Source organism: Schistocerca nitens, chromosome 5, assembly GCF_023898315.1.
Source record: "Schistocerca nitens isolate TAMUIC-IGC-003100 chromosome 5, iqSchNite1.1, whole genome shotgun sequence".
Taxonomy (NCBI): Eukaryota; Metazoa; Arthropoda; class Insecta; order Orthoptera; family Acrididae; genus Schistocerca; species Schistocerca nitens.
The window spans coordinates 755,247,944-755,265,561 of record NC_064618.1 but is presented as its reverse complement, the minus strand read 5'-3'; the positions used below and the strand labels follow the sequence as shown (position 1 = coordinate 755,265,561).

The 17,618-nt window shown below is 41.6% G+C and overlaps 1 protein-coding gene across 1 annotated transcript; it reads right to left on the bottom strand.

The window, feature by feature from the left end:
- Window positions 1–8,307: 8,307 nt before the first annotated feature.
- LOC126259702 (peptidyl-prolyl cis-trans isomerase 5) lies at window positions 8,308–17,344 on the bottom strand. The gene is made up of 4 exons (XM_049956673.1): window positions 17,102–17,344; window positions 16,658–16,865; window positions 16,219–16,403; window positions 8,308–8,608 (listed from the first exon to the last, which is right to left on the bottom strand). Exons 1-4 carry the CDS (start codon window positions 17,201–17,203, stop codon window positions 8,474–8,476), a joined length of 630 nt encoding a protein of 209 aa, XP_049812630.1. The 5' UTR covers window positions 17,204–17,344; the 3' UTR covers window positions 8,308–8,473.
- Between the last annotated feature and the right edge of the window lie 274 nt (window positions 17,345–17,618).

The following is a 17,618-nucleotide window of genomic DNA, read 5'->3' as shown; positions in this document are numbered from 1 at the left end:
TAAAAATCGATATGTCTCCACTACACTGAGGGGATCGTCAGTAAGGTATAGTTCTGGTTCCGGATGAACGGTACGATGCCGACAGAAGTGCATAACGCACGACTTTGCAGCCGAAAACCGGAAGCCGTGGGCTAGAGACCATGACTGTGCCTTGTAGGTGGCTCCCTGTAACCACTGCTCAGCAACACCAGTACTGGTGGAGTTGTACGAAATGCAGAATTCATCTGCATACTGAGAGACGGAAGGCCCTACAGCTGCTGCTAGACCATTAATGGCCACTAAAATTAGAGATACACTCAATACAGAGCGTTGCAGGACCCCATTCCTCTGGATATGGGGGGAACTATCGGAGGCACCAACTTGGACACGAAAAGTACGTAGCAACAGGAATTTCTGGATAAAAATCAGGAGCGGACCTCTGAGACTACTCGTATAATGTGGCAAGGATATGATGTTGCCAGGTGGTGTCACTCGCTTTTTGTAAATAAAAAAAGACGGAAACAAGATATTGGCGTCTGGAAAAGGCTGTTCGGATAGCAGACTCAAGGAACACAAGATTATCAGTGGTAGAGTGATCCAGGCGGAAACTGCCTTGGTACAGAGCCAGTAGAACACGTGACTCCAGGACCCAACCCAACCGCCGACACACCATACGTTCCAGCAGCTTGCAAAGAACATTCGTGAGGCTGATGGCCCAATAGCTATCCACATGAAGCGAGTTTTTGATTGGTTTTAGCACTGGTATGATGGTGCTCTCCTGCCAGTGCAATGGAAAGACACTATCACATCAGATCCGATTGAACATCACGAGGTGGTGTCGCTTGTTGTAGAATGAGAGATGTTTTCGCCTTTTGATATGCTGGCAAACGTGGGCACGGAGCCGTTTAAAGGCTATGAGATGCTCCAGGAAGGGTGCCGCTGTAGAGCTTGCCGACACTCCTTAATTGCCTCAGTGACTACTGGGGACCACCAAAAGAATGTCTTTCGCTGGGGCCACCCTAAAGAACGAGAGAGCGTGTTTTCCACCGCAGAAACGATTGCTGTAGTTACCTGCTCAACCCCCACATCGATATTACCATGTGGGGGAGATTCAATGGTGACAGCAGAGGTGAAGGTGTCCCAGTCTGCCTTGTTTAAAGCCCATCTGGGCAGGTGCCCATGGGCCTGATGCCGGGGCAGTCACAGGAAGATGGTTAAGTGGTCACTACCACACAGGTCATCGTGCGCTCTGCAGGGATAGATGGGAGAAGGCCAGGACTGCAGACTGAGAGATCAATGGGCGAATATGTGCCATGTGTGCCACACTGAAATGTGTGGGGGCACCTGTATTTAAGAGGCAGAGGTCAAGTTGTGACAGCTAATTTTCGACATCTCTGCCTCGGTCAGTAAGCACGGTGCCACCCCATAAGGGGTTATGAGCATTAAAATCTCCCAAAAGCAGGAAAGGTTTAGGGAGTAGATCAATCAGTGCAGCCAATGTATTCAGGGGTACTGCATTATCTGGGGGAAGAAGATATACGTTGCAGACAATTATTTCCTGTGTCCTGACAGCCACAGCTTCAAGAGGGGTTTGAAGGGGCAAAGTTCACTGCATACTGAGTTCAGGACAGACACAAACTCCACCTGATACACTATTATAGTCACTGTGTTTCTTGTAATATCCCCTATAGCCATGGAGGGCAGGCGTCCGCATTGCTGAGAACCAGGTTTTGCTGGAGGGCAATGCAGAAAGCAGGTGTAACGCTTAAGAGTTGCTGTAGCTCAGCCAGGCGGTGGAAAAAACCACCGCAATTCCACTGGAGGATGATGTTATCGAGAGATTGGGAAGGCATGAAGCACGCAATTAGTATTTGTAGCCATTTCTATGGTGGATGAGGCAACAGTGAGATCCAGGTCCGCAGGGGACGTTAAGATCTCCACCACATCCTCAGATGCAGAATTGGTAGGGGTGGTGGTGGTGGTGGTGGTGGTAGAGACACCAGAGGGTCCTCATTCTTAGCAGACTACTACTTAGTTTGTTTGCTCTCTCGCTTCTCTTTAGGGACTTGCTGGTAATATTTCTCCAAAGAAGCTTCAGGCACGGAGGAAGCTCTTTGTCCAGCAGCTTTTGGCTCCTTGAGCTACTGGCGAGTGGTCGCCATGGCATTAGAGAAGACCTTGGGAGAGAGGGCCCCAAGGGACCCCTTCCGCATGAGAGAAGCCAGAGGAGGCTGTTGCTTCTCCGGCAGGGGTAAGGGACCGATGTCCCCTGCGTTTGTGGGGGCCTTGCTCCCGAACTAGGTGCTTTGGGTGCAATGGAGGAAGATTTTTCCCCTACCACCAACAGAGCGGATGTATTCTGATGGCTCGGAGGGCCCACTGTTCTTGGCACAGAGTGAGGAACTGTTGGCACTTGGGACGGCGTTGGTGACGTAGCTGAAGCGTATGTCGACGTCAACTGAATGGGATGTAATCTTTCAAATTTAAGTTCAGCCTCTGTGTAAGTCAACTGGTCCAGGGTCTTGCACTCCATGATTTTCCGCTCCTTTTGGGGTACTGGGCATTCTGGCGTGCAGGGAGAGTGGTACTCTCCATAGTTGATACAAGTCGGAGGAGGTGCACATGGAATATCTGGGTGCAGTAGACATCTGCAGTCTCGACATGTGGCGCTGGAAATGCAGCGGGAGGACATGTGCCTTAACTTCCAGCACTAAAAGCACCGCATAGGGAGAGGGATGTATGGTTAACGTCACAGCAGTAAGCCATCACCTTGACCTTTTCAGGCAATGAATCACCCTCAAAGGCCAAGATGAAGGCACCTTTAGCAACCCTGTTGTCTTTGGGTCCCCTGTAAATGCGACGAATGAAATGAACACCCTGCCATTCTAAATTCGTGTGGAGCTCATAGTCAAACTGCAAGAGGAGATAGCAAAGGAAAATGATCCTCTGGACCATGTTGAGGCTTTTATGGGGAGTGACGGAAACAGGAATATCACCCAGCTCTTTCACAGGCAAGTAACACTCAGGATTGGGCTGGGGATGCTATCTGAATCAAGACTGTGCCGTTTTGCATCTTGGACAGCAGTCACTTCTCCAAACTTATTCTCAGGGTGTTCAATGAAAAATTGAGGCTTTGTAGGTATAAAGGAGTCCACATCAGTTCTGCTATAGCCTAAAAACCGAGGCAAATATGCCCCTCTCCGTTCTGTAGCCCCACGTGCGTCCCATGATGTAGCGAGGGAGGGAAACAATTTAGGGTCATACCTGTCAGCATTGTATTCGATCTTGCCCTTCTTAGAGACTCCTGGCGCCGTACGGTCACCAGCAAGAGATGACTAAGGGGCTCTCCCCACAGGCGCCACCCAGCCACAGCAAAGGTCACCTGGCATGATGGCTGTGTCCGGGAGTCCTGATGCCCCAGGAAGACAGGCATCTACTCCTTGGCATACATGGGCGAGTTTACAGCTCAGGCATCAGCAATGCGATCCCTATGTTGTCTGGGGGGGGCTACCACCAAATGGGTACATGACAGCCCTACCACAACGGACTGGCTACCGTAATGGATACTGGGCACAGAGAAATCCAACGTTGTCGTGGGGGCGAAACAGGACAGGAGACAACGGAAGAAGATGACATACCCCGCAAAGTGTCCTCATCCAAATAGTTGAATTGCAGGTGGGGATGCAAAGTCATGACAAGAGATTCAGGAGATCGAATCTAAGGGCACTATGGATAACTCGTGCACCACGTAAGGCATCCTTACCCATATGTCCCGCACTCCTGTAGAATTTTGAAAGTGGAAGGTCAAACCATAGAATGGAACCTGAACTCATACGGCCAAAAAGCGAGACTCCTTTTAGTCACCTCTTACGAGAGGCAGGAATACCTTGGGCATATTCCAACCCTCGGACCCGCAGGGGGGCACTATCGCTGAGAATTGTGTCCAGCTTACACAGCTCGTAAAGCAAAGGCAGCAATGGAATGGAGCTGCTTAACTCTACTTCCCATGCCTATGACTTTCCAGCCTTCCACTGGGAGGTTTCAGACACTGGACCATGTATATGAGAGGCAGCAGTCACATTAAGTGACGACTGGCATTTTTTGACGTCTATGTGCATTAACCCCTCACAGATGGCACCACTAGCAGTGGAGGATATATAAATCTTGTCAAGGGATGCAGAAAACATTGCAGTCCTTGTCGTGATGCGGAAACAGAGTAATTTGTTTGATATCCAAAGGGGCAACGCTGGAAGCATGGCTGGCTCTGTCAACTGTTCTCATGCCATCGTGGCTAAAGTATACCGTGCATAGCAAAATGGTGCTATCCCAAACCAGCACCGAGGCACCTGTGTTGCACCATGGGCCATAGATGACAATGGTGTGGGTGAACAGACGTGCAACTGTTGACCAACTGAAGTCCAGATGAACCAAGTAACTGCCAACACTGTCTCCTCAGTACCATTCAAGCAAATGCTACGTATGGGGCTCCACCACAGTGGCCTGGTTCATATATCTATTCTGACGGCTGTTCACCAGCATCAAAGGCTGGAATTTTCACACCAAGACGTCTGGAGAGGGGCAATAGGTAGGTTTTTTCAGATGAAGCACATTTTATGCTCCATCAGGTTGAAGGCAAACACGCTGCAACAATTGAGGGGCCCAGTGGAAAAGGGGCACATGCCACCAGAGTATGTTGTTGGGAAATGGGAATTAAGGAAATATGATTTTGTATAGTAATGTGAACTGCTGTGATACCAACAGTAGATGGTGTTTTGCAAACATTTAAATATTAGGTCACTTTATTACAATTTAAAGTACAGAAAATGAAATCCTTGAGACGTAGTCACATTACACAGCATGTCATTAATAGTCAAACTCCTCATCAATGTTTTCCTGTTCCATTGTATCGTTACTACCATCACTTATCAATGACTGATAAAAGCTTGAATATATTGGAGGCACTAATTGCAGTAATCTTTGAAGGTCCTTGAACTTTGCTGCCTTAATTTGATGTCCATTTGGATACTTAGGAACTAACTGGCAGTCTGCAAGCTTCATAAATTGCCCACGACACTTCTGTAAAAACTAACTCGCACAGGTTTCTCAGTTTGACTCTGAATATTTGATATATACAGAATGTTCACCACTCACTAATCTTAACACCATTGCGTTTCTCATGTCTGCAAGCTTTTTGTCAACAGTAACGTTGTGTTTGACTATACTGTTCATTATAGACGACAAAGACACGAAGTCGACTTTCTTCATTTCAACCACAATGAATGAGTTTTTTTGCTTGCTCTTTCTTATAAGTTCAGCCCATTTTGCTGGAGTGTACACAGCCTGTATCTTTTCAGTTACTCAATAACTCAAAAATCCCTGTCACATGGCAGGAAAGTGTGACCAGGGGGGAGAAATTTGTGCTCAACATCAAAACATTTTTTAATTAGGAGGTACAACCACAGACCGAGGATAATACAGTTTTTAATTTGTCCAACACGAATCAGAATAAATGATGAGCCTTTGATGGCATTCATCATATCTAAAGCCTTTAAAATGCAGCTAGCTACTTCATTGGCCGCTCTAGATGCAACATTCTAGGACCAGACATACATCACTACAACGGTGAATACAGAAATCATATGTCCAAACTCATCTCTTGTAAAAACTGTTTCCGTCAAAATATATGGTGTTGGCAATGCTTGTTGTTAAGTCCATGCATAAAACAAGTGCATCACTACCATATTGTTTTGGCTCATTTGAGTCACTTTTCAGAGCACTACATCCAGATTCAGGTTTCTCAATGTGTACTTTGATGTCTGGATTCGGTGTTGTGCCTTAGCAGAATCACAAATACGACATATCACTCGACGGCAATTTAAAACCAATATTATATTCATTGTTGAAAATGGGGGTCACACTTGTTTTACTGGGACTTCATCTGAATTTTTAAGATCTTAACAGTACAAACAATACATTCCAGCAACCGAGTTAACAGAGGTTATGTAGGACTTGTTCAGATTCTGTGTTTTACTATAATATGATGTGTACCATGGAAACATTTTGATGTTTTTCTCTCGTCTGTTGAATGCTTACCTCTTCTATCCTGTCGAGGTTTATGTACAGAAACATGTTTTTTAGATTCACGATTGTGTGTCACATTCTTCATTGCTATGGACAGTCCTCAAATGTTTAACAGAAATAGCATGAACAGCCAAAAATGAAGTCCTACACACTTCAACCTCAGTAACAGGTGTGTATGAAATAAGATACCTGAAAGGCACTTTCCTCTTCTTTGGCTACACTTTTTTTGCACTTATTAGGCCGAACTACTACAAATAAAGCATTTTGCTTATTATGATCTCCCAATCAACAAAACTCAAATATTGCCTCCACCTGTTTTTCATTCAATGTTTTGTATTTGCAGAAACTAGTTTTGGAGCACGGATCTCTGGCACTAAGAAACATTTTCTCGGGAACAATTTTTTTTCCTGGGATTTATATTTTTTTCCATTGTTTCTTAACCTCTTCCTTTCATTATCTATCCACTCATTTTCTTTACGAATTTTTTTTTTTTTACATGTACTGTTGCATTTTCTTTATGAGTAACTTTAATAGCAACATCTTTTGCCGCCATCTTTGAAATATATGAACCACATTTGAGAAACTCTTTCTGGTTGGCTTTCCGAAACCAAGTCAACCAATGAGACGAATCGACTCATGAGACAGAGATACTATTGGTATGGGCCACTTTCCACTGGGAATGTGTCAGTCCTGAATAACAGCAAATATGATATGCTCTCTTTAAAGGAACAGGCACTGTGCTAGAAGTTCCCACCTACAATACTAGATGGTATCGGCTGTCTTCCTGTACCAAAATCTCTGTGCATGTGCTCCTTTTCCACTGGGTCCCTCATCTATCGGAGAAGGGTCAAGGCCATAGGAGGGAGCATTACAGGCTGGGGAATGTTTGGCGTTCCCTGGGTGAACGTCATTTTAGAAGTCTATCCTTGGGAACCACATGCACCCCTATATGCTGTTTGTTTCTCCTCAACACTGGTGGAGTCAACAAGTAGTACAATGGAAGGTGTCACATGGCTCGCAGGGTATGTGCATCGTTCAAGGAGTACCAGGATGAGTTTGCTGTACTCTTAGGACCATCTCAATAAGACTGTTCGCACCACGGAGTCTCAACCAAGAAAGCTTGCATACCTGGACAAGACACTGGATTTGGCATGGCTTCACATCCTTTCCAGAACTCCAGTGACTCTTTCCCTGCATGTCCTGCAGTGGTCCGCACTGCAAAAGGTGGTTATGCAGGCTTTTTACTGTGACTGGACAGTGTATAAATGGAACACCATGCCAGCCCTAGCAGTTTGTGAAGATTTTATTCAAGTTTGCCATTGCAAAAGACTGAGGACCAATAAAATGATCAATATTCTTAACCCATTGTTCAATGAAAAAGTTTGCCTGTTTAGTGCTTTGTGCACAGCATGAACGACGATACTTGGATCGGTCCACTGGTCTGAGACATGCTAGTTGTGTTTTACTGTAGTCAGAAAGCAGTATTTCAGTAACAGAGTAGGCAGATATCCATTTCCCATGTGGTAGGAGTAATGGGAAGTCTCACATTTGCAAACAGGAGCAAATCCTGATTGAAGACAGTTTTATATCCCATTACTGATGAGGTCATTACATACTGGGCAGAATCACATGTTAGAGAAAGAAATTGACGAAGGTCTTTCGAAGGAACCATCCCCAAAATTCCCTTAGATGACTTAAGTAGATCACAAAACCTAAATCTGGATGACCATCCTCCTGAACAAAGTATCTTACTAATGTGCCACCTCAGTTCGTGGAAGGCTAAGAGTTTGTACATTGATTAGGTACGGGAGTTACATGCGCGTACCAAAGCAGCAGTTTCGCCTGTATAAATTACATTTAAAGTTAAAAATACTAGACCACTCTCCCAAATTCTAGCTGAAGAGACATACAATTCTCTCTCAAAAAGCTAATTTGTAAAACCATGTTTACGATGACACACTCTTAGCATTGTGTACTGTCAGGCGTGACAATCTGTGCCATTAAGACAACCTGATTTTGTGTGATCAAATCATTATGATATAATACATACCCATAAAAATAAAGCTTTGAAGTATTAAAGAGTATAAATGTCAGTTTTGTATTTTTAAACACTTTAATCTCTACATCAAGTTCTGTTATGTTACCACTAAACTTAACATGGCTGGTATTTAATTATGCTGTTTTCACTCTTAACAGTATGTCTGAAGGATATTAACATTGTTGCAATTTCTGACAAAAACTGGATGCTCTGTTTATAAAAAAATCTTTATTCTCCACTTGTAGAAACAGACACAAAAGTTCAAAGTTATACAAAGATCATTTATCAAACATTTCTGGAATGACCTGCCCACTGAGTTCACTGTAACTTCTGCTTCTGTGATGTTCTTTCACCTCAAGTTCTACTTACACATCTTCATTCGATCGCTTCTTCCTTAGCCACTGAAAAGGGTTCAGACACAGTTTCTGCACCAGAGTCTGCTATAACAACATCTTGGTTTGGCCTGTCTCTTGCATCAGTAGGTGTGGATTCAATCTTCCTGACAACATCCTGCAATCAAATTTAATACAGTGTGATGCATCAGGAGCAAACAACAGCAACAGTCTGTCCACAAGGGAATGAAGATAACATTTTACACTATTGCTAAGCAAGCAGAGGGGGAATAAGGAATGCCAACTTCTGGTATTCAATATCTTCTAAATTACAGAAAAAATTAAAAACTGGTAGTGTAATAACCTAACAAGTAACAATATTCTCTGGGACTGGCCACCCTGTGCAATGGTTGGCAAATACTGAAGTCCTATGAGGTGAGAAATCAGTCTTCCAAAATAAGGACATTGGTGATTAAGAGCCACCAGTGTCAAAGTGGGTATCTATTATGAAAATGAACAGTGGAATGTATGATACATGTTTACCAGGAGCCATCCACATTCTAACCTCTAAGTGTCTTAGTAACACCTGTCACGAGCAGTCGTGGAAAGTAGAGGTGACTGAACAGCTGATTCATACAGTTAATTACTTTATGATGTTTCCATTAAAAATATTAACATTTTAATGTTAACAATGACCTTCCATTGCTAGGTTCTAGAGAGCAATCAAACTGCCTTTTCCGAGGAGAACATTGTTTTCAGGAGCAAATATACAAGAACATGCAAGGAACAATTTAACATTGAATTTTCATTAATTGCTGTTGGCATATCTTGTATGTCTTACTTTACTGCAGAAATCTAGATGCAAGTAAACAAAAAATGAGGGAAAATGAAACTATCAGCAGACAAGCTGACCTAGACCTCTAGCTACACTACAGAGCAATCTGTCAATTCAACCAAGATTCCACCTTTACATTCATTGTCTTCATAAACAGGCAACCAAACTGTCACTTCCAACCTAACCTAGATCTCTGGCTATGCTACTTATCAGTCAGTCACCACATAGATTCTGCCTTTGAGACAAAAATCAGTAGTCATATTTCGTAACTATAGAAGCGTCTGATTCCACCCGCCTGCTTTGACCTGTGACATGAATACAGCAGAAATGGCCATTCTCAGCATCTCCAATATGGCACCTATGATATTACTTCATACACATGGCAACAAACATGAAAATACATATACAAAGACAATAACATCTCCCTCCAATAATACAATCAACTAACAGGATAACCATAGGAAATTGGGGGTTTTAGGGTGGGGACAAGCTAAATATAACAGTAAAAAAATGATGCCAAAACACACAAAATGATTGGCAAATAAAAAGCAATTTACCAAATTCTGCTATACCAACCAAATCCACAGTAATCTGACACTTCCCTTGACCTTTATAGGTCAACCATAGCTGATTATACCAAACACTAACACCTACAAAAATAGGAATCTGACATTCCCCTTGACCTACGTAGGTCAACCACAACTATAAATACCAAAAAACCAACACCTACAACTACTAAAAATAAAACCAGACTCAACACCTCAAAAACCCAAAAATCAAAGATCCCAACAGCAACTGAAACAATCAATACAGACCACCAACAAACTCAGCACTGCAAACTAGGTTGGCCACCCCAAACACACACACACACACACACACACACACACACACACACACACACCAGAGGGCACCATCAAAGACTACAGGGTGACATCTACAAACACAACTGACTTGTAAACTCCGCACCATAATGACATCACACACAACACCACACTTACGTCACGCTTCAAGGCAGACTGGTGGGATTGGACGCTTTTGCTGACATTTCAAAAAGACAGTGCAAAAGCATTGTATAGATCAATAAAATAAACTTTTATAAACAGCAAAAGCATAAAACTAAGAAAGAGCCATCCAGACAATGCAAGCTATCAAAGCAGAATGTGAAGGAAAGGCTGTCCACATAAAATGATTAATTCATAAATTAACAGCCTGAAAAAGTAGGTAGATAACAACTGCCCACTGGTTACCACATAATATACTCCCACTGGCTGCTTCAAACTTTACACAGAAACCTGTTGCCAAGATGTACCTTATACTGTCGACAAGTGCAACCCACAAGAGATTTTGTATGACGTTAGGCAAAAGCATGGTCACTGTTTTACAGAAATCATAGTGTATGTATGTGTTTTAGTTATACTTTGAAGACCAGAACAGAAATATAGAGTGAAGTACATAAATACAGAGAGAAATGTAGGCAGCCCTCTCAGCCCACACCTGGTACTGATGGATGTAAAGCATGTATGGGAGTTAAGTTTTAACAGCATTCTTTGATTTAACGATCTTACTGAAATGTGTACACTTGGTACATGTTTATATTGAGAAGTTGGTACCAAAACCATTTCTGAAACTTCCTGGCAAATTAGAACCTTTTGCCAGACCATGACTCAAACCCAGGACCTTGCCTTTCACAGACAATGCTCTTATCGAGTTTGCTATCTATGCAAGACCCAACTTTATTTCTGCCAGTGTTTTACTCCTGCCTCCCAGACTTCACAGAAGTTCTCCAGCATACATGTGGTATTAGCACTCCTGGAAGAGACGACAGTTCAGAGAAATGGCTCGATTACAACCTTCACTGCTGGAAGAAAAGATAGTGGGGAAATACATGGCTTGGCCACAGCCTTGGGAAATTTTTACAAAATGAATGTTCATATTGCATCAGAGTCCACTGTTCTGAAACATCCTGGAAGATCAGAACTATGTGCAGGACCAAGACTCAAAGCTTGACTTGGTACGCTCTTACCTAATGAGCTATGAAATTTGGAAAGTGGGAGAGCAGTACTGCCAGAAGTGAAACTGAGAAAGTAGGTCACAAGTGCTGTCAGAATAGCTCAGTTAGCAAGACCAATACCCACAGAAGGCACAGTCCCATGTTCAAATCCTGGTCTGGCACACAAAATCTGCCAGGAATTGTCAATAATAGTGCACACTCCACAGCAGTATGAAATATTCCTTCCAAAAACTAATGGTACTGAACACTCGAAAACAGGAAGACAGAGGCGCATTCAGCTGAATATTAAGAAATTTAGAATGGCTGTAGAATGAAGATGTATAGATAAATAAATAAATGCCGTGCAACTAGGGCCTCATGTCGGGTAGACCGTTCCCCGGGTGCAAATATTTCGATTTGATGCCACTTCGGCGACTTGTGCGTCGATGGGGATGAAATAATGAGGATTAGGACAACACTACACCCAGTCCCTGAGTGGAGAAAATCTCCGACCCAACCGGGAATCGAACCCGGGCCCTTGGGATTGACATTATGTTGCTCTGACCACTCAGCTACCAGAGGTGGACATTGAGATTAATGGTGTACTGTCACACAAAGGCTGGCAACACAACACAGTACTTATGCATAGCCAATGAGAGTAGTTTTACACAGCCACTGAGAGGCAGAAAAGAACCAGAGATGTGTGTGCCACTCCAAAGTCTAAGACTTTGAATACTGCTCGACACTTTTTTTTACTATAAAGATCCTACTGAAAACACTGATGCTGATGCCACCAATTTGCTTTGATCCATGACATCACCAAAATGGTGAACATAAACCAACCATCAATATGTGTACAATATGCACCATAATAAAAGTTGCAATTAGTGTCAGGGCATATTGGTTTCATCAATTCTCAACCAAACTCTCACCTTCCAACTTAACATAGATCTCGTGCAGAGCTACAGGTCAGTATCACCATAACCTACTGGTTCTCTAACTACACAACCATAACATCATATACCATAATTATCATGGGTCAAAGATGACTGCCGATATCAGTTATATATTGGCTATGTTCAATCCACTTTTGCAAATCAAGGTAACGTTGGGATATGAAAATGTTGTTAAACTGCTACTGCCATACTCATTGTGTTACAGTTCTGAATTAGCTCCTGTATGTTCCAGAGCAGGTGTGACTCATAGCTGAAGGCTCTGAAGTGGAAGTACCCAAAAATATACAGAGTGTTTATAAATGAATATCAGGGTTTTAACACTTTATAATATTTATTATATTAAACTTACAGTTATAAATGATATGTCAAATGAAAGAGCAACTCAAAAAATGTTCATTGTAAGCACCATTTGTCGCACTGCACACATCAAGTCTATAGCCGAGTTCTTCCCAAACGTTGATAAGTGTGTCTTCAGTGATTGTAGCAACAGCTGCTTCAATCCAGTTTCTTAATTCAGGGAGGACTGCTGGTAGCAGAGGCACACACACGATCCTTGATGAAGCCCCAAAGGAAAAAAATCTCATAGCGTTGGTCGGATGAATGTGGAGGCCATGCAAAGCAAGCCCTGTCATTGGGCCCTTTGCGACCTATCCAGTGCTTGGGTACAGTGAAGTTCAACCAATCGCGTACTTCGCTATACCAGTGAGGTGGCACTGGTGCCAAACAACTGAGTTGCTCTTTCGTTTGACATATCATTTATATGTAAGTTTAATGTAATAAATATTGTAAAGCATTAAAACCCCGATATTCATTTATAAACACCCTGTATATTAAAATACATATATCTGTGTTGGATTACAGGATTTTAATTATCAAGACATTTCAAATATTTTTCCAACATGAATTTATGTAATGACAGTCATGATTTTTGGAACAGCTGATATCTGATGTCAAGTAGCTTAAGGTTGCACTTTGAAATGTCACACAGCTTTACACAGCAGAGGTTTGAGGGTGTGGCTTCTGCAGAGCATGGCTAACACAGGCCTGATGAAGGCTCAGACCCTTCAACCAAGCTGTCCTATTTCACAAGCAGAACTTTAGAGATGCCATATTGGATTTTGTCTTAGCCCATAATTGGTGCATTTTATAATATAACTTGCATCCTATGAAGATTTACTACTTCGAAGCACCAGCATATTAAGGATGTCTCAAAAAAGTGTCATTATTGGCACAACTTTTAAGAAAAGGATGGAAACATCATACTGGTGGTTAAAGACTGTTCATATTGTGTTTTAGAATTTTAACTTGTGTTTTATGAATGTATGCTGTTTCAAGACCATTGCGCACTGAAGATATATCAAAACACATCATTCTTGGTACAATTTTTCATAATGAAATGTCAGTTAATTACGACACATCAGTGATAACTGCCTCCAAGTGATCATATAATATAAGACAAAAAGTGCAGAAGTATACAGCAGCTTAGTGCATAAAGATGCAAACTAATGAATGAAAGGAAAAATGATTTGCATCCCATTTTCCCAAAAAATTTTTTATTCACCTTTGTGTTTTCTGAAATATTCTGGAACTGTCTTAGTGACTTGTTAGAAGTAAGTTCTGCAATATCAGGTGTTATGTACATATAAGAGCCCCCCCCCCCCCCCCCATCCCAACTTCATTGCAAATCCTGCTGTACTACCATTTGCAGAAAAAATTTAGGACACTTTAGTAACAGCACTATCCTATTCTCAGCTACATTTTAAAGTACTTAATTGCCCTTGAAGCTGAACTTTATACTTAGATGGTACCGAAATAAGTTTGGAGAATATAACATTACTCTACGGATAGAATAATTTGACGGAACAATGGCAAACATGTGTCAAGGATATCTCAATGCCAAGAAAAACAAATGCTGGAGACCCATGAATTTCTGTACACATAGCTAAAAATTAAACCTGTAATATAATGGAAAGGGAAGACTAATACCTTTTTTTTAGAAAACAAACTTTACTGCTTCTCCTTGGCCCAAGACATCATTGACTTGAAAAAAAACCTTATTTCAAGTATCACAGCAATACTTACTATAATTCTTGGGGAACACTATCCCTGCTACTTCTTACTCAGGTAAAATTTACCTTTGAAATCTTACTAAAGATTTTTCATGGATAAGACAGACAGATGTGCTTTCTGAAGTGGTTATGGAAAATATACAACTTGTGTCCAAACTAGTGACTCACCGAGTACAGTGTGGCCACGTGAAACCTCCCCCAATTTCAATTCAAAAAACCTGAGACGCAAGGAAGGATACTTGCAGTTTGCAATGTGATGTAACGCAACTCAATTGCTTAAGTTTTTATCCAAACTATTCTTAGTTATCAGAAATGATTACCTCAAGGGAGAGTCCAATCTGCAGTATGTGAAAGGGGCATTAAGGGGTGTCTACAGAAATTTCTACCTTTGATTTCAAAGGGAGCTACCAGACATTAAGACAATTAAGACTTTGTATAACAAGTTCCTAGCCACTAGAAGTGTAAAAAGGGCAGATTCTGGCAGAAAATTCACATCTGCTGAAATGGTGGAGACAGTTTTTCAAACCTCAGTTTACGAAGTATCAAGAGATCTGAACATCTCTAGCCCAGCAGTTCACAAAGTGTCGTATAAACTTCACTCAAATGCTTAGAAGTTCCTGATAGGATCAGATACAACCCTAGATGTCTCATATCGTTCTCTCTGATGAAGCAACCTTAAACAGATGTGGGAAGGTGAATGTGTGATGAAAGCATATTTGGACAATTTTCTTCATTGAACCAACAGTAACATGAGCTGTTTATATGGATGTGCTTTGGCACTTTGTTGACCTTCAGCCAGATGTGATCTTCCAGCAGGATGGTGACCACTGCACTGGAGTTTATACATTATCAATTTCCTAGACTGAACATATCCACAATGTACAGGACATGACAGTGTGCCTCACCTGTACCACACCTTTGTGATCTCCACAAAAGAACTATGGATGCAACAGGCTCTATCTACTCCAACATGCTTGTGCACACTGATGTATACTACCATCTAGACATTTTGTGGGTTACGAAAAGATCCCTGTAGAAGACAATTTTTTGTACAAAACTGAGTTACTTCATAAGATGCAACAAACTGCAAGCAGCTGCTTTCTACTTTTTAACAGCATTTGAAAATTACGAAGGCTTCCTGTGGATGGTTAAAGTGCACTAACAGTGTCAGCAGGTCTACTGCTGTGCACTGCTCTTAGCAATTTGTTGGTCATAGACAGCAAGAGACTGAAGAACATTGATCTATTATGGGATTATAAAATTGGTTACTGGGTTTTACATGTATTTCTTGTACTGCATTGTATGTTTCTTGGAATATGGCACGATTTCTTGGGCGTTGTTTCATAATCCAATTCTATAGTTTGCTTATCAGTTGGCAAAGACTATAAATTTGACAGGAAGAAAACTGCCTGTGGTAACAGATTAACCTGTGGCGAAGCCAGAGGTCTGTTAGGCTGAAATGAGTCAGTTTGGTTGAGAGTTGGTGAAGCAAACGAATGTCACTTGAGGAAAACTGGCTGTGGTAAAGGACTAATCTATCATTCAGACCAATGATAATTTAAAAAATTGTGGGTAGGCTATTTCCAAAATATCAGTTTCCTAGGTTGTAGTTATGCAGAAGCCTATCAATACAGTTAAAATTTTACAGAACATTCTGTTTTACACGACAACATTCTGCACAATATATTCCATTATGCACCATGTAATCTCATACACTCCACATCATTATGTTTATCGAATATTTTCTTTTTCTTTCTGCCATTGTCTGATCATTCACAGCAGTTAGTGTTATCAACTGCAGCACACAATACAAAAGCCACCAACACCATCAGTGTACTTTTAGGCTATACATATAGACAGCCTGTATATGCAACACTTGTCTTCAGATGTTTACCAAACACTCATACAAAAATGCATTCTAAATAAATTACAGCTTACCATTCCCTTCAACACTTTTCCAAATACAACATGCCTCCCATCAAGCCATGGTGTTTGTTTTGTAGTGATGAAGAACTGAGAGCCATTTGTGTCCTTTCCTGCATTGGCCATTGAGAGCCAACCTGCTCCATAGTGCTTTAGCTTGAAATTTTCATCAGCAAACTTGTCTCCATAGATGCTTCGACCTGGTTGTAAGAAAATACAATTACTTTAAACAATTTTGAGAAAACAGTGGCCACCAAGCGTCACTGCACAGCATTTTGCTAAGTTTGTTTGGGCAATTTAATAGCTCTATAAAACTGTCCAAACAAACTAACCGAAATGCTGTTTCAGAAAGTCAAGTAGAGTCTGTACTGCTCAGTATATACGTTATAGTATGATAATCAATTCTATCTTTACAATTTCTCTGTATGTATGAATGAGTCAAGAAGCTACCCACCTCCAGTTCCATCACCCCTGGTAAAATCACCTCCTTGTATCATGAAGTCTTTAATCACTCTATGAAACTTACTTCCCTTGTAACCTTCACCTGCAGGCTTTTGTGCGAGCTCAACAAAATTCTTAACTGTCTTTGGAACGGTTTTACCGAACAGACCAATCTCTATTCTGCCCACATTCTCCTCTCCGATCTTTATGTCAAACCATACCTGAAACAAATATCAATATTACATGTCAAAACTAGCAAGTACTGTTAAAAATATGCGAATTCTGTGGTATTTACACCGAACTTCTATGTACTTAAAATTATTACAGTAGTTTTCAATCCAGCGGTTCTTCGTAAATATCAATGGCTTGATGTGACATGAAGCTAGACTATGTTGCTGACGTTTGCACTTAGTATTATTTCTGAAATAATGTTACTTCTAAAATATTTTTCCAATACCTTATCTGTTACTTTAGGGCCTTTCTTTTGATCACCCTCCGCAGCAACAACGTAGCATACTAAAAACAGAAAAACTGGCACCAGAACTTGCCAACGAGCCATTGTAGAACTTTACATGCATCAAAGGCACTTAATCAACACCACCACCACGCTGTCACTGAACTCCCGACCTCTCCAATCTCTAGTTTTCTCTCGCCACTGTAGGTGTGAAAAATCTGAAGGTATGCGTTGTCCAATCAGAATTCGACAGCTCACTGCCTTCGAAATCCAAAGATTCCGATAATACTGGATCTCTCGTCCTGCTATCGCCTGCAATGAAATAAAATAGTACGAAAAAATTTACCTAAGTTCTAATAACGTCGATGTACTGCACTTATTGTACACTGTATTCTGCGCATAATTTATCATCAATAAGATCGATTAACACTGAACGATACGGACAGTAACTGTACGGAACTTCATAAAAATCCACGATGCATTACGAAAGCGCACAGGCCGTCAATGAAACGTAACAGGT